This window comes from Schistocerca americana, chromosome 6 (genome assembly GCF_021461395.2).
Source record: "Schistocerca americana isolate TAMUIC-IGC-003095 chromosome 6, iqSchAmer2.1, whole genome shotgun sequence".
NCBI lineage: Eukaryota > Metazoa > Arthropoda > Insecta > Orthoptera > Acrididae > Schistocerca > Schistocerca americana.
In genome coordinates this window covers 611,155,285-611,177,807 of record NC_060124.1, presented here as the reverse complement: position 1 = coordinate 611,177,807, position 22,523 = coordinate 611,155,285, and the positions used below count along the sequence as shown (strand labels likewise).

Below are 22,523 nucleotides of genomic sequence, written 5' to 3'. Positions count from 1 at the left end.
CTTCACGGAACGCTGCTGAGTAAGTTCAGAGGAGCGGCATCTGGCGCAGAGTGTAGAGCGGTGCTGGTGCCACCGGCGCACACGTCGCCGAAACATTCCGAATGCTGATTTATCGATGAAACAGTCGACTTTCGGTTACATTGTTGTCTTTTTTTAAATTTTCAACGCCAGTTTAACGTGACCTGAGTGTTCAAACCGTTCACAATAACCAGTTTCTGGAATAACCGATTTCTGCTTTTTTATTCCTATTATTCCCTTGATAGACGTAGAAATAGAAGAAAGATTGAAATATTTTGATTCCCTCGGTTTCAAGGTACACAGAATCAAAATATTAAATGAAACAGTCCGTTCGGCGTTCGCTGCTTTTCTCTAAAAGCGGTAGATTGCTGACAAGGGAACCTCCCCATCGCACCCCCCTCAGATTTAGTTACAAGTTGGCACAGTGGATAGGCCTTCATAAACTGAACACAGATCAATTGAGAAAACAGGAAGAAGTTGTGTGGAACTGTGAAAAAATAAACAAAATATACAAACTGAGTAGTCCATGGGCTACATAAGCAACATAGCGGACTGTTTGCGGATAGGAGCGCCGTGGTCCTGTGGTAGCGTGAGCAGCTGCAGTACAAGAGGTCCTTGGTTCAAGTCTTCCCTCGACTGAAAATTTTACTTTCTTTATTTTTGCATAGTTATTATCTGTCCGTTCGTTCATTGACATCTCTGTTCACTGTAATAAGTTTAGTGTCTGTGTTTTGCGACCGCATCGCAAAACCGTGCGATTAGTAGACGAAAGGACGTGCCTCTCCAATGGGAACAAAACATTTGATCGCAAGGTCATAGGTCAACCGATTCCTCCACAGGAAAAGACATCTGATATATTCTATACGACACTGGTGACGGCATGTGCGTCACATGACAGGAATAAGTTGTCGACCCACCTAACTTGTACACTTGGCGAATGGGTAAAAAGATTCTTCTACCTTGCCCGATCTAGGTTTTCTTGTGGATGTGATAATCACTCCCAAAAAAGTGATGAAAACATAAGAGTTTGTCACATAAACTGAAAATAAACAATTAAACTTTTCATTCGATGGAGGATTTGAACCAAGGACCTTTCGTTCCGCAGCTGCTCACGTTACCACGAGACCACGACGCTCTTGCCTTTCTCTTGTCCTTAATGTTGCCTATCTTGCCATGAACTACTCAGTTTGTATATTTTGCTTATTTTTTCACAGTTCCACACAACTTCTTCCTGTTTTCTCAATTGATCTGTGTTCAGTTTATGAAGGCCTATCCACTGTGCCAACTTGTAACTAAATCTGAGGGGGGTGCGATGGGGAGGTCACCTTGTGAGCGCTACAAAAAATCTCCAGTATTCTCCTACTATTTGAGCATTGAAATAGTCAATGCTGAAGTGCGAAAACTGAGGTTGACGAGCTATATTTTTGATGTTAATTCGCTCATTTTCAAAAGTTACAAGCAGATAAAAGTACAAATGTAGACACAAGCAATAGATCAGCTAATTTCCATTTTTATTGTGAAAATTTCCATTTTCAAAAGTTACAAGCAGATAAAAGTACAAATGTAGACACAAGCAATAGATCAGCTAATTTCCATTTTTATTGTGAATTGTGAATGAATTCTAAAGTTTTTTTCTCCTTATGTGATGTCGCAAGTTTGTTGTGGCTCACCCCGTTCTTAATTTCTTAAAGCAAATGAGGCCTCTTACTTGATTGAAACCGCACATCGTAAAGTATTACCACACTAGGGATGCTGCCATTCTTTAATACAACTAATGTCCGACACGAACAGCGAGAAATTACCGTACATACCAGGTGGCGTCGAGCCTCGCACACTGCTTGTACACGCGTAACATTCAACAGACCGCGCCACACCGTAAAAGTGGAAATGCCGTGTGGCTAGCGCCTCCAGTCGGGTAAATCGTTCGCCTGGTGCAGATCATTCTAGTTGACGCCACTTCGGCGACTTGCGCGGCGATGGGGATGAAATGATAAGGACAACACAACACCCAGTCCCTGAGCGGAGAAAATCTCCGACCCAGCCGTGAATCGAACCCGTGCCGTTAGGTATGACCTCCGTCGCGTTGACCACTCCGCTACCAGAGGCGGACGCCACATGGTAACATGTACATCATTGTCTCAGGAAATCTGAATCAATTGTTCCGTCGTGTGTTTCTTGCTCGTTCCTGTCGCTATTGTTATTAAAAAATGGTTCAAATGGCTCTAAGCACTATGCGACTCAACTTCTGAGGTCATCAGTCGCCTAGAACTTAGAACCAATGAAACCTAACTAACCTAAGGACATCGCACACATCCATGCCCGGGGCAGGATTCGAACCTGCGACCGCAGCGGTAGCCCGGTTCCAGACTGTAGCGCCTAGAACCGCACGGCCACTCCGGCCGGCTATTGTTATTAAAATACCACTGATCGCTTTTCCCATTTTCTATAATAACACAGAATACGGTCTATCAAAAAGAATCATCCGATTTGGCATATTGTTTATAGACCAGCATTCGTCTGCGAATCCATATTTCTGAAACTAATAAACAAATACAGTGAATTTTGTTTTTTGATGCACGGGAAACTCAACAAGTTTTCTGTCATACATTTTCGTAGTTTTTCAATATGGCCACGTTGAGATGCACGGCGTATGTCAATGCGGTACTCAAGTTGTTCCCACACTGCAGCGAGTGTGTCTTGAGTTACAGCCTCTCTTCTACAGCTGCTGCTACGCGGTGTCACAGTTCATTCAGTGTTGTTGCTAACGGAGGACCAAAAACAAAACCTTTTATAAACCCCCACAGACACTAACCACATATAGTCTGGTCCAGTGACGTTGGAGGCCGGTAACATCAGGCTGAATCACTCGGTCCAGTGCGACCGGTCCGTCGTTCAGTAGTCCTTTGATTTAAAAATTCCCGCTCTTCCAGTGGCCAGTGTGGCGGTGTCCCATCCTGTATGTAAGTGAAGTTTCAGTCTCAGCAGTAATATTTGGCTGGCGGAACTGAGATTAGTGAAAGCTTACACGTTATGCCATTCTTGCCCCAAACCGTGGTTAATTATGTACAAACAACAAAATTCTACAAGAACAATTCTTTCTCTCGTCAGGCAAGTTACGCATATTATTATTGTTGCTATTATTGGCAGTGGCTGCTGTTGTATGAAATTGTTCAAATCGCGATTGTTTTACAGCACATGCTATTTCACGCTTGAATGTAAAAATGAGTGAACAAGCAAAATGTGTACCCACGAGCCGCCACTGGTTTTAACAGAAAACCTGTACATTGATGTTCAAGAGACATGCAGCCTATGTCCGAGAGAATTTTTGCTAGAGCATTGTGTAGAAATTTGAAGTACAGTGTGTATCAAAAACAATCATCCAGTTTGGCACATCCATATTTCTGAAACTAATAAACAAATTCAGTGAATTTTATTTTTCGATGAACGGGAAACTCAAAAAGTTTTCTTTTTTCATACTTTTTCATAGGTGTACAATATGGCCCCCTTGAAATGCGCGGCATATGTGTATGAGGTATTGAAATTGTCCCCGTTCGGCAGCGACCATGTCTCGAGTTACAGCTTCCACAGTTCTTGTTATGCGATGTCTCTGTTCATTCACTGTTACTGGTAACGGAGGCTCATAAACAGAGTCATTTATAAACCCCCTAAAGAAATGATGGCATACAGCCAGGTCCGGTGACCTTGGAGGCCAGTATCGTAATGCTGAATCACACGGTGCAGTGTGACCGGTCCACCGTTCAGTAATCCTTTGATTTAAAAATTCCCGCACTTCCAGAGGCCAGTGTGGCGGTGTCCCATACTGTTTGTAAATGAAGTTTTTCGACTCAGTGTCCAGGAGTGGGAAAAAAAAGTTCTCAAGCATATCGATGTATGTAACAGTGTACTCGGCGTTTTCCCGTGGAACAGCACAAAACACATTAACTTTTGGAGAGTCCAGCTCATTTTCTACAACTTCATGTGATTGTTCTGTACCCCATATTCTCACATTATGATGGTTCACCTTTCCATTTAAATGGAATGTTGCCTCGTCACTAAGCATGGAAGAAAACAGTCATCCTCCATCTTGCCAAGAACGAAATTAGAGAACTCCACGCGTTGTTGTTTGTCACCTGCACGAAGAGCTTGGAGTAGCTGAATTTTGTATGGTTTCGTGTGTAAGTCGAAGCAACAAACGGCAGACGGACGTCGGGGGCATGTTGCGCTGTCGAGCTGCACGGCGAGTGGATTTCTGTGAACCTGTGGTGGGTGCGTTGGACGTGTGTGCCAGACACACTCGGCGACGGCCCGGCGATTTGCCTTCACACAAACAACCTGTTTCTCCGAATCGTTCATGCCATCGCCTAATGCTCTGTGATCCACACCATACCTAGCACGAAAGTCACGCTGAACAGTTATTACTGACTCGCACTGCGCAAAACGTAGAACACAAGACGCTTTCTGTTGTCCCGACACAATTTTTACCTGAACTGAAGTGCGCGCTACCTAGCGGCAACCTATGAAACTCGAGAGTTTGCTCTTTCCAACTGAACGTTGTCCACGCACATATCTCAAATAACATGATAGTTTCGATTTTTTAAAAGCGGATACTTCTTTTCGATACAAACTGCCTGTTGTCTTCTGTCTCGGGTTCCTCGGCCGACGTTGGTCTGATGATTTTAGTGACATTTTGCCAGCACGAGCGGCTGGCATTGTCAAACATTCACCACTTATTGCTGGTGGTGAACTGGAGCCGAGCTCGCGGCCGCAGATTATATGTACCTGTTGCATGTAAGGTCCGCCAGTTATGAAAACACCGTTTTTTCCAAGTTCCCAAACATGTTTCAGCACCTCTGTGCCATCATCAGTGCGTTTCTGTTTTATTTAATCTGTAATGCGAAAGTTTTTAGTAAATGATTAGAAAATTATGGGGATATATGGTTCAAACAACAATTCGTTTCTTTTTGTTAGTACCTTCACAATCGGTTTGTATGGTTTTTCAGGACCACTGGTGCATTATTTGTTACAGGTAGCTTGTCATCTGCAACCAGACGATGTTGGGAGTTAACCTATAATTTTATGCTCTAAACGTAATTTAGTTTGCCGCGATATTTCGCGCCTATATTCATTTTTACTTACGTTTTTGTTTGGCAAGCCCTTTTTTTCTCAGCATCATGGTGAGGTGTTATGAAGTACACGTAAACATAACACGTATTTTCACAAAATAAGGTCGTAAGAGCACTTCGCACTTCACCAAAATACACTTACATGCACCTGGCGCGCCAACGTCCAAGGGCTTCTCCGCGGTCATTTCCGGTGCGGTTCTCTTGCTACCTACGACGGTCGTTCGCTGCAACACGGGAAACCAGGACCCGTTTACGTTAATGCTTTCTTCTTTCTGGTTGAAGCTATTCTCATGTTTTTGTATTTCTGTAGCTTCTTTGGGAAAGTGGGCGTGATAGCGCTCCTCTACAGCCAGAACTTCCGTGTCGGCGGATTTTACAACGTGGTCGGTGTCACTCAGTGCGTGCTCTGCCACGGCCGATTTCTCCACCTGCCGCAACCTGCAACGTCGCTTGTGCTCTTTGATCCTGGTGTCGAATGATCGTTCAGTCATTCCGACATTAACTTTTCCTCATGTGCACGGTATGCGGTATATTCCCGATATTGCAAGTGGATCCCTTTTCTCCTTTGGCGATCTAAATTACTCTCTGATCTTCTTTGTCGGTTTGAAAACAGGCTTTACGCCGTGTTTGCGGAATACTCGGCCGATTCTGTTCGTCTTTCTGGGAATGTAGGGTAGAAAGGCCGTACCCGACATTTCTTTTTCTGTTTTGTCACTTCGCCGTGTGTTTGGCTCTGTCACACTTGTAATATAACATAATTTTTGATACACGCTGTATTTCAGAGCTATGGAAATTTTACGAACAAAAATTACTCCTTTTTAAAAAAAATATGTATCTAAAAACCAAAAATTTCAACACTGTTGCTACGGCTAAATGATATTTCAGCTTCTTATCTGGTAGTTGCTAACAATAAAGAAACCTTGTCATAACCGAGAGCAAACAAATAGCGGAAAATAGCGGTTATTTAGAACTATAATACCGGTGCCGGTTGTAACCGGTCTGTTTTTCCCGTCGCTGCTAATAGTTGAGATGAAAGGGTAAGAAAGTGAGGTGGCCGGAGGGCAGCCTGCGCGGCATCCGCTTTCCTCTGACCCAGTGTGGAGGAGGTGGGAGAGTGATTGTCGGTGTGTGGGCCAGGTGACGGACACGAACGACAACCCGCCCGTCTTCCCCGAGGCGGCCTACTCCTTCGACATGCCGGAGAACGCTGCGCGGGGCGCGCGCGTCGGCGAGGTGTGCGCCAGAGACCTCGACCAGGGCGTCAACGGCCACATCAGCTACAGCGTCGTCTCCGACTGGGCCAACGACGTCTTCTCGCTGCACCCGCAGACCGGCGTCTTCACGCTCACCGCCAGGCTCGACTACGAGGAGGTGAGTGCGAGCCGCCCGCCGCCGCTGCGCGCCTATCCCGCAACCTGTCCCCACTTCCCGAACACTGCACCCAACCTCGCTGGTAAAACCCAGTCCTGTAAGCCCTCCCTTCCTCCTCAGTCGCAGCTCGTGCTCTTTTCACCTTCACCAGTCACATTCCGTCCTGGGGTGGTGAGGGGAGGGGAGGGGAGGGGGCTGCGCTAGGAGATGTTAAGTAAAAACCAAAATTTAACGCCTGGAGTGCAGATCGGCGATTGGTGTCTCGTTCCTCGTGCAACAGTGGTTGTCCCCAATTACCCGAACGACTCCTCATCAAACACCTACTCAACTGCTCCTCTTTCCCTACGTGGGATACTTCCCGCAAGCGAAGACGAACTCTGTGAGGTGGATTTGTGGACAAGCAGCACACTTCTTGTTTGCTGATGGCGAGAAAAGTATCCTAGGCTTTTGGCAGTTCCTTAATGAACGCCATTGTGCAGTTCTCCGCAATCGAGAATACAGGCAATTTTTCTCCAGTTTCCCCTGCAGTGTCTTCCTTGACCCACCGACGAGCTGGGGTGTTCCTGTAACGAAGAGTCGATCCCTGCCCCTTCCACACTTAGAACCGATATATGCACTTGCAGTCGGAATGTCCTTCTCGGAAACACTTTACGCCGATACTCTCAATTAGTGTGACGTCGCACTGCGCCCTCCTCCTCGTGTGGCGCCGCTTCCCTGATATTCTCGGCAGTATTCATGACAAAAATAAATGAATGAATAACAGTAAATACAAAAGAACGAAAAGGAAAATAAATAAATAACCGATGTTCGTTGTACCTTTACTCCACGTTCCCTACGCTTTCCTTGGTTCCTGGAGGGTGGGCCAGGCCTCGGGTCGCGATCCCTGCCCACTTTGCTCCCACCCCTCCGTTTGGGTGCCGGGAAAGTTCCTTTCAAAGAAAAACAGTTGTTTGCGTTCGCGCTTCGTGTAAAAAAAAAACAAAAAAACAATTGGCTAGCGTTGCTTCCTTCCCGGTTGGGGATTTTCTCTGCCCGGGAACTGGGTGCTTGTGTTGGACTCATCATTTCATACGTGCCCTTAGCGCTAGGATTTCACCCGGAACAAGTCCCGCCCATTCATCCCCCTCCACGCCCATCCAAAGTAGAAGGCCCTCCCCTAAACAGCCGCCAGTTCAGCAAACTGGAAGTTACATCAAAGTTGTTATCGTCACAGTCCAACACATGTTACACTGTGATGAAATTTAGTAATGATAAGAAATTTAAGTCTTTCTGGATAGTAATATAATACGAATGTGTATTATTAAAGAAATAAAAATATTTATAGAGGATTGAAAGCATCGCCAGCAGTAGAAAACAAAAAATAACGTGATGTTATTGAAAGGCAATACGGACAAATTTTCATTAACTAATTCACTTATTATAGTACGTTTATTTGAGAGAAACAGCAGAGCAAACATACAATGCGAAAACAATGGTTTTGAATCTCTTATGTCAGTAGTAAAGCCGCGGATGCAGTCGACTAACTCTGTTGTCTAAAATCAACGTTATACAGAAATAAGTGAAAGTCGTTTTGTTTATGTAGACCCTTATAGTAGCTCACGAAAATTAAAGAATATAAGAATGCCATGAAGTAGAAGTGCCTAATGAAAGCAGTAAGATATTTGCTTATATGACATATTTCGTTAGTATTTGCAGGGGTAATGGGTGAATTTTAACTTTTAAATTCTTCCAATACTTGCGCATTATAAACGAGGTTATAAAGAATTGTGGCGGTTCTGTGTAATTAGTGTCCTATATGCTGTTGCAAACGTCTCAGGACAATAATCTGTTGTTATTCTTTGTTCTGTCTATTTTTAACCAAAAGATAAATTAATTTCATGTCATTCAAACCATTTTTAAAAATAATAATGATGATGTGTATGTTTGTCACAGAGCAGTTAAGAAGGAAATAAATGCTGCAGTGTTTCACGGCTGTAAAACGTCCTTCATGCTGTGCCAGCGCTTCTTCCACCCCTAAAACTTTTCAGCAAAACTATTCAGTGAATAACACGCAAAAACAGCCTGGATTGATCTAGCAAGAACAAAGTAATTTTGATGCCCTCTGGAATTATAGTGAACACTGGTGCTTGTTTGGCATATACTGTTTGAGTTCTAAAAACCGTGGTTCCTCTTTCTCCAAGCAAATTATTCTTTGAGGGTAGGTTTTTCCTGTTTTAGCTTTGGGTGCTTTTTCTCACATAGAAGTATGTTTCTTCATAGGCTATTCATCTGAATACTGAGTTCTCGTATTTAAAGAATTCAGTGCTAAATTGTTTTCTCTTATGTTTGCTGTGGAAGTACCTGACTCAGCTGAGGCCAATTGTGCACGTTTTTTGTAACGTGTCTTTTAAGTATGTGGCAAAATTTAGGACCTAGCAAGATATTAATTTAACATTCACTCCAAGTGCAGCCAAACGCGGTAAACCACGTGGGTCAACTGAAACCAAGCCCAGGCGCCGAACAAAGACCGGGAAAACCGGGGGTGAGTGGGCGGGACTTGTTCCGGGTGAAATCCTGGCGCTAACGATTCCTTCATTTCATCATCATTCGTGACGGCGGCTAGATTGAACTGTGTGAAGACTGGATAATTGTACGGTCTCTGATAAGAGCGCAGTTGAGCGCCCCACAAACCAAACAGCATCCTCCTTCCTCTCTCTTGATACTCTTCCCTCCCCCCCCCCCCCCTCCCTCGTCCTCTCACCACCTCCTTCGTTATGTGTCAGAATCCATGTAACTTGTCTGTACAACGAAAAACCACTCAAAACTTGCGAATTTTACTTTTTTTTCTTTTTAACTCGATGACTAGTTTCGGGCCGAGAGCAGTTTTCAGGTCACCGTAACATGGTCAAAAATAGTATTTCCGAAGATGTGAAAACCGTATCAAAAATGTTCAACGAACAGTTAAATGCATGAAGATAACGTATTACTGTAGCCTGGTCGGACATCTCTGAAACGCTGGCGCGTATACAGCAGTTGTTGCATACCACATTGTAATCTGTATGTACGTTTCTGACGCGGTTTCCGCGTCTCCAGAAATAAAATTTTTGACTATGATACGATCATTTGAAAATAGGTCTTGGGCCGAAACTGGACAACAAATCAATAAAAAAAAGTAAAATTCGCATATTTGGACTGGCTTTTTGTTGTACTAATTAACAGAAGCCGCTGACCCACAGGTGTTCCAGTATGCTGCAAGTTCGCATGTGACTTGGATACGCACGTGTTTCGCTCTTCAGTGTGTGCTGCACACGTACTGTGCAACTGTCGGTGTGAGGATTTCTCAAAACACGTTCTCTCGCAAACGACTCGCAGTAGAATTCTGCAACAAACATCGCCGACGTTCTAATTCATCCTGAATTTAAATTGTTAATGTCAATAAGCATTGTTCCGTCTAGAAAAGTGTATGTTTCCGAAAAATACCCTTTGTAAACATTGTTAAAATCTGTTGATTGCCTAACAGTTTTTGGAAATTTATGGTAAGTTCCTGTGGGACCAAACTGCTAATGTCATCGTTCCCTAGGCTTGCACACTACTTAAACTAACGTGCGCTAAGTACAACGTACGCACCCACGCGTTTTGGCTAACAATAGGAGCCCGTCAGTACCAATCCAGTCTGTCAAAATCGCATATCTATAGCAGTTCCCATTCCGCAATACTGGCGGAGCGGGCTTTCGGTGATTCACCCGGTACACTTCACGTAAATGTAGCGTATTTTTTCGTTCGCATTTTCGTTTTCACGCAATTCAGTGTTCAAGACGTACCCCATGAGCTACGTGACGTACAATGACACAGTTCTGCGGACACATCCAGTGCTACCTGTGGACACTGCATACGAAATGTGTTGCGGAAGTATGTAGTAGTGAAGAAGTAATAAATTAAAACGCCGCGTATGAAATGGCAGTTTCCTACCCAACTCTCTGGTTATGACATCATCTCTTGAACTATGTGCCGCGCTATTATATAATTTCGCAAGTGCCTTCAGCGGTATAAATGAATACTGTCTGCAAAATGTGTTGCTAACAGACGTATTAATAAAGAAGTGATAAACTGAAAGGCCTCCCCGATGCGGCTGTTTTAGTACACGGATAGCCAAAGTGTAATTACCGATAAACTCTTTCTACTGTCATCATTCTGTGAGTGATGTGAGTAAGAAAATTTCTCTGAGCGGTTTGAAATTTTGTGTAAAGTTATTTGCAACTAACTAAATGTTCTCATTGTCGAATGCTGGATAAATATAATCAAGCTTTTTTTTTTTCACGTCCACACCTTTGAGATGTAGGTGGTTTTTATCGCTACAGAGGTTCTGCACAGACAGTTAGTGATATGTGTACCGTGCTCGGTTCAAGTCCATCCAGTAGTTTAGGAGTAGGTGTGAAATACATTTATACATACAGTACAGACATAGATACACTTTTATAATATGTATCGATGTACGGATTCTTCAGTCAGAGACACGGATATACAGATTGACAATCGAATCAATAAGATGAATAATTAGACTGGGAAAAAACAACTTCTCCGGATCGTATTTGAGTCTAACTACTCAACATTCGGGGCATTCAGGGTAGCACGGATGATGTCGTCCTCTGCGTAGGATGTGGGGCACGGAAGGTTTCTGAAACGTGTCGCACGTTTTGTGGTTTACTGCAGTCCTGCAGTACGAGTCACCGACGTTAAAGGCCCATTTCTCCGTACTGTCCTCGGATATTCGCATTCCGGGTCGCGATCTGCGGCAACCAGCTTTCACTACGTGCAGTGCCTCGCCGCTATGCTTTCTCCACTGACACGGGCAGCCTGGGCAACGGCTGGCCGCTCGGCCCTCCGCACTCTTAGGAGCCTACTGGGGGCGGGAGGGAGGGAGGCTGGCGGCAACCAGCAGTTTCACTCACCGCCGTCTAAGTCCGTCGGCAAACCCTGGGCCACACGCGCCGTCGCTGGGGGAAGTGACCTGTGCTCGGAGAACCCGGCAGCTGCCAACAGCCAGCCACGACTTCCGTCGACTGTCTTCGTGTGACATTAGTTACCACTGTGGGTTTAGTTTCTAGATTCAGTGATAGTTATTCACAAGTTATCGAGAAGCGTACTACTTTGCAAGAAAATGTGCGCAATACGACGAAGAGGTATTTGTGGACTAAACAGCATCTCGTCACCTACAACGTAATTACGGCTTGTGTTAAAGAAACGGCACAGAAAGAACTGTTGGCTAATATTTCCAGTCTCAGTCAAACGGCTTTAAACAAAGGTCAGCCTTGCCACAATAGGATGCATCACTAACAAATCATTATAGATAGCTTTAAAAAGCCGGCAAATTACAAATCGTCGATGGCTTTTATACACATCCAAAGTAGGCCGAAATTACGCAAATTATTTATTGCTGTAGAACAAAAAATTAATTTCCCTCGGCAGAAAGATGTTTTGCGCGAAACACTGCGTGAAATGGGAGTTATGTGGAAGTGATTTGTAAGTAAAAAAATAACTCATGTAATTGACTGCCGCTGCAAAAGCTTGATACATGTAAGGAGATTCAGAGAGCAAAGCAGAAAGTTCTTTTATATCGACGAAATCTGTGTGAACAACGACGTTACTCACAGAAAATGATGGCCGGGTCCTGATACTGACGGCATCATCGACAATGTTAGTCGTACCAACAGAGTTATTTTGGTGAATATTAAAGCCAATGCTCTGTTTTTACACAGCGTACAGTTAATTTATAAGGCGGATTGTGCAACAGCTTTTTGACAACTGACACTGCACTAAATATTCGATATGGCTAATACTGTCTTTTTCAGACATAACAACTTTATCTCGGAACTCTTCCCTTTGGACCGTGTTTGCATGTCATCTGCAACTATGTGAGCGGCTGCTAGTAAACAAATACTAAAAGGTAAACTTACGTACGTCAGCGTTATACCCTTGGGATTTGGCTAGTGTTGTGGAATACAGTTATGATGTGTATTGGGCTCGCGACACACGTGAACAGGAAGATGTCGTAATGTTCTGGATCATAAATAAGTGCGAAATTTTTGTATTGCTGTGTATAGAATCAGCTACGTGCATACATAACATCCAGTATTGATTTAAGTGTCAGGAAGTCATTTCTGAAAGTATTCGTATGGAGTGTAGCCATGTATGGAAGTGAAACATGGACGATAAATAGTTTGGACAAGAAGAGAATAGAAGCTTTCGAAATGTGGTGCTACAGAAGAATGTTGAAGATTAGGTGGGTAGATCACGTAACTAATGAGGAAGTATTGAATAGGATTGGGGAGAAGATAAGTTTGTGGCACAACTTGACCAGAAGAAGGGATCGGTTGGTAGGACATGTTCTGAGGCATCAAGGGATCACCAATTTAGTATTGGAGGGCAGCGTGGAGGGTAAAAATCGTAGAGGGAGACCAAGAGATGAATACACTAAACAGATTCAGAAGGATCTAGGTTGCAGTAGGTACTGGGAGATGAAAAAGCTTGCACAGGATGGAGTAGCATGGAGAGCTGCATCAAACCAGTCTCAGGACTGAAGACCACAACAACAACAACATGCATCCAACGAACGTGAGTGCACGAATAACTGAGTAACAGCCCAGTACACACCAAAACTGTATTCCAGAACACTTTCCCAACTACAAGTGTATAACGCTGACATTCGTAAGTTCACCTTTTAGTATTTGTTTACTAGCAGCCGCTCACATAGTTGCAGATGACATGATATACGCTGAGAAAACAACGGCGACAGAAGAAGCACAGAAAATATGCCGCAAGCAGTGACAGTAATTCTTCAAAGCATGCCATAACATACAATAAATAAGATAGTATCCATAAGAAACTGTATTTCAAAAAACGAAGAGTAAAAATGAAATTAAGTGTTACTGTGTTCGTGTAAATATGCTATTTTCTTAGAATTAAAGAGCCCAGTCAGGATGTTGATGATTGTCGCCGAAACTAGTTCCGGGAACAAATAAGTAAAAAAAAAAAAAGTTGTTTTGCTTCTAGGCGGACTCACAATGATGAAAAACTCGCTCGATTCGCACTAATATACAGCACGAGAAATTGCAAATTCCCCGTTACTTTTTGAACACTTCTCATATAGTAAGAATTGTCGAGTTTGATTGCAGCCCTTCAAAGCAAATTTATACATCTTAACGGAAATACAATGTAATATGAAGTTTTAGCCATCGTTTTAGGAGGACATAGTAGATGGACTTGCATTGAGATGACGTCGGTTTCTGTTTTATCGTGACTGCAGTTACATGAATTCTGAGGTACGGCTTCCGTTCCCTCGTTAATGCAACTTGCCCTACAATGTTGTGTTTCTGAAGAAAGTAATCGTTTTCCGCGTATTTGTGCACTGCGTCATTACAAACATAGAGAGCGCGCCGCTGCAGGGCAGGTGCGACGTTGTGGAGCCTGCGGTGCTGGTGTACGGCTCGCTGGAGGCTGCCGGTTCGCGTTGTCCTCACAGCAGTTCTGTCAAGCATTACTCCCAGCTATTGTGGAAGCGTGACAGTGGCGATATTCAGTAAGAACATTTAATCACTACTGATTCAGTTGGAATGTCGCCTAGACATTGCCTGGAACTCTGAGCAGCTCAGCGGCCGTGTGAGTACAGCGAGGAGCAGGTGGAGGCGCCACTCACTCATGGGGAGCTAGACCAGCAGAGCAGGGGGGGGGGGGGAGGCGGCCTCTGCTCAGTTACGACCCTACCTTCAACCACACTCAATTTAAAGCAATGGTACAGTTTTTGATCGAGGACTGCCTCTACCTTTCAGAACATATCCTAACACAAAAGTTGTACAAGTGGCCGTGTAGTAAATATGGCTGCATTCACTGTTCTGCCGGTTTACTTTCTCCCCAGACGACCGAGCGAGGTGGCGAAGTGGTCAGCACACTGTACTCGCATTCGGGAGGACAACGGTTCGAGCCCGCAACCGGCCATGCCGATGTAGGTTTGCCTTGACTTCCCTAAATCGCTTCAGGCGAATGTCGGGACGGCTCCTTTGAAAGGGAACGTCAGATTTCCTTCCCTAATGCGATGAGGCCGATGACCTCGCTATTTGGTCCCTATCCCCCCAAATTAAACGAACAACCAACCGACCGCCCGGTGCAAGTCTTTTTATTTCATGCCACTTGGGCGGCTTGCGTCTCGGTGATGATGACTGACTGGTGTTGCGGGCAACACAAGGCCAAGTGCTGGGAATCGAACCTGGCCTCCCTGCGTGGCAGTCACCAGCGCCGATCACTCTGCTCGGTTAACAGCCGCCACTGGCGCCAGTATGAAGTATTGCCCTCGCCAGTAGAAATGCCTGACAGATGTAGACTTTTCCACCCAATCCGGCTCACAGTTCATCCCTTGCTGCTAGTCGGAGAATGCGGTACACGAGCGATGGAACACAGACACGTTATTCATCTAATGTGATGGTTCAAATGGCTCTGAGCACTATGCGACTTAACTTCTGAGGTCATCAGTCCCCTAGAACTTAGAACTACTTAAACCTAACTAACCTAAGGACATCACACACACCCATGCCCGAGGGAGGATTCGAACCTGCGACCGTAGCAGTCCCGCGGTTCCGGACTGCGCGCCTAGAACCACTAGACCACCGCGGCCGGCTATTCATCTAATGTAATGGTTTTAACGCGCTAACAGTTGCAAGATACGTACCTTGGCCCCTCGCTTCTCTGGTCTTTTCTTTCTGGGGTCAGCTCGTAAGTGTCGCATACAGCGGTCTCGTCGATGTGGGTGAAGACCTGGAGTAGCGATACCTGCTGTCAACATTTGCTACATGATCCGCGGAATGTTTCGAAGAATTCGTAAGTTACTTTGGAGACGAGTGCCGTATTCATCGAAATGTGAAGACGACACGTGTAACACCTCCTTTAGCACGTAGGCATGAACAGTAAACTGTGACTTTTAACTCGCTGAGCTAGTACTGCATTTCTTGTTAAGTGAAGGCCGTGGATAAAATTTGAGCCCACCTACACGATGACTTAATCGATGAGTATACCCTTCAAATACAGCTGAAGTAATCCGTAGCCACACATTAGCAGTTACCCCGCAGACATCTTACTTGAAAATCCGCGTTCACTGCAATGTTTTGCTTCGATAGGCTTACAGCCCCATCCGGATCAGTTCCCGCTGTTAAACGTGACGCGGCCTGCGTGGAAGCACTCCGCGCGACAAACCGCAGTCAACCCAGCAGATACGACGCCAATACACGGTGCACCACCGCCTCCGGTCTTCATAACAGCTTCACTTCTCATCACTTAAGATCACCTAATTACGGGGACGCTGAATGCACGATTCAACCGCTGTTCCAGGCATATCCTGTGTGATTAAGATCGGCTCCTTTAGTGGTCCAGTCGACGAGCGGTGCGGCGCCTGCGTGCTCGTCAGCTTTTTTCAGCTTACGAGGGTTGAAAGTGTAGGCCTACTCACAACGGAGCTGCGCAAGACAGGGCAACGCTCGCTCACCGAACACGTTGAACCGTGGCCGCGATGTCCTGAACCTTGCCTGCTCGCAACTTCCGTAATTCAGCTGACGCGTTCGAGTCCGTATAAATTTCGGCCTGACCAGTTAACTTAAATTATATACTCCACATCAAAAGATAATTTTGCATATACTTTGAAGCGCCAAAGAAACTTTTATAGACATGCGTATTCAGATGCAGAGTTATGTAAACAGGAAGAAAACCGTGCCACAGTCGGCGACTCCTATATAAGACAAGTGTCTGGCGTAATTGTCAGATCGGTTACTGCTGCTACATTGCCAGGTTATCAAGATTTATGTAAGTTTGAACTTGGTGTTATAGTCGGCGCACGAGCTTTGGGACCTCATCTCCGAGGTAGAGATGAAGTGGGGAATTTCCCGTACGACCATTTCACGAGTCTGCAGTTGCGGCGGCCGGGAAAAAATCCTGCAAGAACACGACAAACGACGAGTGAAGAGAACTGTTCAGCGTGACAGAAGTGCAACCCTTCCGCGAATTGCTGCGTATTTCAAATATGGGACATCAGCAAGTATCATCGTGCGAACCATTCAACGAAACATCATCGACATGGGCTGTAGCAGCCGAAGGGCCACTCGTTTACCCTCGATGACGGCACAACACAAAGCTTTACGCCTCGGCTGGGCCCGTCAACACCGACATTGGACTGTTGATGACTGGAAACACGTTGCCTGGAAGAGTCTCGTTTCAAATTGTATCGAGTGGATGGACGTGTGCGGGTATGGAGACAACGTCATGAATCCATGGACCCTGCATGTCAGCTGAGGACTGTTCAAGTTGGTGGAGGCTCTGTTATGGTGTGGGGCGTGTGCAGTTGGAGTGATATGGGACCCCTGATACGTGTAGATACGACTCTGACAAGTGACACGTACGTAAGCATCCTTTCTGGTCACCTGCATCCATTCATGACCACTATGCATTCCGACGGACTTGGGCAGTTCCAGCAGACCAATGCGACACCCCAGATATGCAGAATTGCTACAGAGTGGCTCTGGGAACACTCTTCTGAGTTTAAACACTTCCGCTGTCCACCAAACTCTCCAGACATATACATTATTGACCATATCTGGGATATAATTGTACAGGCTTCCGCGGCCAGAGTCAGTTCTGGGTTCAACACAACAAATCCGCAGTGACAGAACATCACCAAGACTGCAGAAAAGAAATAAAATTCAGCGAAGCCTGTGTGTTGGCCAAGCAGCCAATTATGGTGAAACGCAAAATCAGAGAGGCCATGGAACTTAAACAACCTAACAACATGAACTGGGACGATGGACGAAGGCTTGCCCCATCTAGGCTCCCAGCAGTCAGGACCCAACAGACCGGACTGTCAACACGAGGCACGAGCACTACCTGCGAGTAACTGACCACCAATCATGGCACACAACACAAGAGCCAATAGACAACAGAGGTCACGTTCTCCCTCCACCGCAATAACCTATTAAAGTAAGGTTCCCTCTCCCTCTTCCATAAGTGACCAGTGAAACTAACTACCTTTTAAAAAATATGGCATAATGCCATGCGCAGTGAACACTAACAACAAAATATAAAGGACACTGCATGGCTAGAACGCAGCATTGGACCCAGAAGAAGGCCGCTGCAATCGTGGCCGAAACGTTGGTTATTCTCCAGCACCACTAGTTTTTTACATTATGACGCGGTACCAAACCCAGCAAACTTTTATGTCGACATACCTGTGATGTCTTGCAACGTGCTGTTCGGAAGAGCACATCGTATTACTCTTACGGGTTTATGGACAGGCCTGCAGCATCCAACACTACGTGAGACATTACTGGAGTCCATGCGACGTAGTGTTGAGGCGCTTTTGCGTGCTCGTGGGGGCCCTACACGATATTAGGCAGGTTTACCACTCGAGGTTTGTGTTAGTTCTTTATAAAGTTAAAAAAAAAAACATCGTAAACATGGGTACGAAGCCAAGCCGAGGACCTGCAACCGTGGACAACAAATGACTGGATTTGGGAATCTAGGTCATTAGTGGGGGCTGGCCTCAGTGCCATTTGAAGTGTAGGTGGGTGGAAGTGTCGAGTGAGCATCGGGTGTGCAGCAGGTGGCTGGTGGGAGGTGGCGCGCGGCTGCCTCCCGTCCGCCCCCGGTCACTCTGGCCGCCCCCTGGCTCTGCTTGCTGCGGCCGTCGGCGGTCCGGCGGGGCCGCGGCGCAAAAAACGTGCCGCGCCTCGCGGAGCACAAAGCCCGCTCTGCCTGGCCGCTCTGCCTGGCCGCCTGCCTGCCTGCCGCAGCTCCGGCGACCGCGTCATAAATTGACGGCCGCGCTTTTTGCTGCCGCACTGCCGCGTGGCCTACTCACTGCTCACCACCCCCCACTCACTACTCACTGCTCACTACTCGCGCCATGCTCTACCTCGCAGTCCAATGTCGTCGCGCGGGACGTGAAAGATGTGCACGTGAGGCGGGTTGTCGCGAGTATAAGTAATATCCCTACCAATTCATTAATTCAGATTACGAACGAATTCTCGGCCGAGAGCCAGCAGAGTGCCTGTCCTGACGACAGAAGCGGTAAGCCAATATTTGATACGGGTAGCGCTCGTGCAACGCGAAACGTCGGCTGACGTGACTGGCTCCTCGCGCTGTAGGATAGTGTGTTTGTGAGGACGGAAAATTCCACAATAGCCAAATACGCACGCCGTCGCGCACCGACTGCGTGAATGACCACACCGTGCTCAGGTTGGTCGACCCTCTAACAGGGCAGTGTGCAGGTCGAGCTGTTCAGGACCCGCCTGCGGTGTTGGGGAGGGGACGGTGTGGGTGACGAGCACATGACGCAGGTGTCAGTCTGATCTGGGCGCAGTTTCTTTCGCCAGCCTCGGCCGAAGTGGGACAAGTGCCGGATGAAGACAATGACGACTTAATTCGTCGTAGGCAGGAACTAGCAAGTAGGGAAGTGTGCCAGGGGTACTTCCGAGAAATGCACACACGTCGGAAAGTAAATGCTTCTACCCTGTTTCCTGAGTAGCCCTGCCGCGTTCCGCAGCCTGCACAGTTGGAGCTCGGGGAATCGGCAGGCGTGCCACCGCTAGCTAAGCTCGCCGAATTTCACCGTTCGAGGTGAGGTCTTGTGTTGCTCGTCAGTCTGACCTTCTCACTCCCTCTCAGGACATGACAGGGTACGTCACAGTGTGCAATTGCACGTTCCAGACTATTCCAGGGCGTCATAGGCAGAATCGGGGGTGTCAGGATAAACCCTTCGACCTTATACTAATGAGGTAGTCATAAGTCCTTAACGTGCAACGCAGACATGATTTCGTTATGACGACCGTGATAGTCACCCGCCCTGTGGCGCGAAAATACTAAAATCAATTACGGTGTCACTCAAACTCTTACAAGTAAACCACACGGCATATGCAAGATTTTCAAGCAGAGGTGTTTGTTCTACGATCGTTTCTATGAATCGTAAAATACATAAAGACGGTAAAATAATCGGCAGTGCTCGAGTCTGGCGATTCCTGGTTCGAGTCTCTTTTGGGTCATTACTTTTTACATTTTTTCTTTGTTCAGTTCGAATACATTTGTCATTTAGGTATAAAATTCAACAGAAATATCCTAATTAACAGACGTTAGTGCCATTTTTATAAAAATGCGTCTTCTTATTGCTAATTATATATTGTACGCAAAATTCAGTTTTTAACTACCAATATTGTATAAAAACTGTTGCTAAAGGTTGTGAAATTTAAAGAAAGATTATAAATTAATTTTCGTTTTCCATCTTTATGTATTTACACTTCACAGAAATGCTCGTACAACACCCACCTGTGTTTAAAAGTTTACCACAGCCGGGAATCGAACCCGAGCTGTCCTCATGGCAGGCGATCATTCTGCCACAGAGCCACGTAGCCCGTCGAACAAAAATTGACTTTTTTCGTATATGACTTCTCTATTTCACATGCTGTAAATGTAAAAAATATACAAAAATTCCACTGCTTTGCGGTCTTCTTGTTAATTATAAATGTTGAACCTAACGGGACAAGTGTGGGAAAATAGAGGTTTTGAGCGGGACATACTAAAATCGTAAATAACATCCACAAAATCACAAAAATACTAAAATATACAAAACAAAACAACTGCGAAAGACCATACAACAGTCGTTATCAAAGACTTAAGTAACATAAAATTAGCGCGAATCAACAGTAACTGGTATAAAAATATCACTTGGTTGAAAAGCCCGATACCAGGACAGAGAGGGAAACCAATACCAACACGGAAAGCAAAACTGCAATACCAATACATTTCCCTAAAAATCCCGACAATTAACAAAACATGGTACCAAATACATATAGACCGATTAGCGGTACAGAAACACAAAAACTTATACCAATAAATATAGACAAAAATCGCGACAATTGATGAAACATGGTAACGAAAACATTGCTGGAGCTTTAGTGCCAAATTCGAAAGCCTAATACCAATGCAGGGAGCCAAAAACGGATACCACTACAGAAAGTGAAAAGGTGTTACCAATGCAGACACCAAAATTTCGCGACAGTTAAGAAATACGTGTAGCACCGCTAGACCCAACAAAAGGGCTCTAAGGCAACGTCATTATAACAAATTGTACCGCCATATCTCATACCAAGTACCAGTCGGGCAAGCTATTTTACCAGCGAAAAAGTGCTGCTGACGGACCACAAGAAAGTGGAATATGTTCCTCCTTAAAAAACTCTGACAGAGAAGTGAGGCATCACCTGTCTCTATCCTCATTCCGACGTCCTTACAGAAAATTTTGGCATGCGAACATATTCGCGCTCTTTTAACACAGAATACTGTAAATCCTTTTACCCGGTCCCCCTCTGTGCCGCTCAGGGGGCCCGCAACTCTTTTGTGATGGTGCAGACCCTACTTGGGTGTAGTATATGACTTAGGACCTTAGTTTTCCATTTCAGTTCCAGAGCTTTCTGCATATTTTCAATAATGAATAAGTTACATGGTCTCAATTGTTGTGTTTCATCTGAAACAACTTTTCCAAATTTTTCAGAAGTACGGATCATGCCCAGTGTGCTGTCTGTTCCACCTTTGTGCCTTTCCACCTGAGCAACCTTCTTTTCCACTGTGGTTGTACACCCTAAACCCAGCACAGCAGCCGTCCTGTTGTGGGGGGGGGGGGGGGGGGGGGGGGAGGTCGTCGGTTACCTGCATGCCAGCAGTAAGTACCCTGCTGGCCATGCAGGCGTTGCACTGTTGACGCCTGAAAAGTTCCTCATGCATGGGAAGGAGTGTGTGCCCTTCGTGACTGTCGTGACTGGGGCACGGAGCTCCGAACAACGGGTTACTCACCGGGTGGCCATTGCTGAAGCTGGCTGGTGACCGTGGAGAGTACCTCTGTTACCAATGGCTGGCATCATAGTCGGTGACTTTCATGTAAAGCAGATAAAGTTTTCTCCCACTGGTGGTCATACAGCCACAAGAGTCTCTTTAGGAGGAAAGAATTTGTTCAACATGGAGGGATACAAACCCAAAATGTTTTCTTCTCTGGTCCCGTGGGAGGAGCGTAGGGCTATCTCACAGGCAGGGAAATACTCCCCAAATATGTGATTTGCACAAGAACATAGGGCGATTCGTTTTTGGTCACAAAGCCTGTACTCTTCGTAGAGACTATACATGACAAGTCTGGGGCAGTTACAGCCATCTCCAAAATGAAGAAAGGCTCAGTTTTGATGAAACAGCATGCCCTGGCCAATCACAGGCGTTGCTCGCTTCTGACAAACTGGATCATATTCGAGTGATAATCACTCCCCAAAATAGTTTAAACGTGGTTCAAGGTATCATTTTCCTTTGTGACCACCTCTTGCAGTCTGACGATAAGCTATGCACCAATTTGGAGCAACAGGGCATACACTTCGTTTGTTGTGTCCATAAGAATCCAGAGGACAGTAGGGCTGGTAGTGGGGTCTTCACCTTGGCCTTTGAGATCGATTCATTGTCTGTGGGATACTGATGTGACATGAAATCATATATCCCCCCCTCTTTGCGGTGCTTCAAATGAATGTAATTCAGACACGTGTATTTGCACTGTGATGCCAGCCTAGTATGTATGGATGTGGATGACCGTTGGATGCGAACATTCATTGTGCTCCTCCCTTACCCCACCTGGACCACCTGTGGAAAGCACCATTCTCCCTGCTCACCAGGCTGCACTGTCTTTCAGAATGAGAAAAAAATACAGGAATATAAGACTCTGGACAGACTGACATACCAAGAGGCCAAGAAAAAATATGAACATCCACATGCTGCATTCATGACAATGTCACACACTACATCTATGAGGACGTCACCCTCTCTGACTACACTACTCTCATCCCCATTACGCATCCTACAGCGAGTCCACATGATCGCTCGAGCATGCCTACCTCCCTCCTCCCTTCCCTGGTGGTTGATGTGGTTCGTCCTGCTGCTTCCCCCACACCCACTTTGAGAAGACCAGTGTCCCCCCACCCA

The 22,523-nt window shown here is 45.7% G+C and overlaps 1 protein-coding gene across 1 annotated transcript in view; it reads left to right on the top strand.

Moving 5' to 3' along the window:
• The window catches only part of LOC124620348 (cadherin-related tumor suppressor-like), a 202,423-nt gene that overhangs the window by 61,230 nt on the left and 118,670 nt on the right, over positions 1-22,523 (top strand). Inside the window, exon 3 of the mRNA XM_047147022.1 lies at positions 6,279-6,512. Coding sequence (XP_047002978.1) covers positions 6,279-6,512 — 234 coding nt within the window. The remainder of the gene's footprint in view (positions 1-6,278; positions 6,513-22,523) is intronic.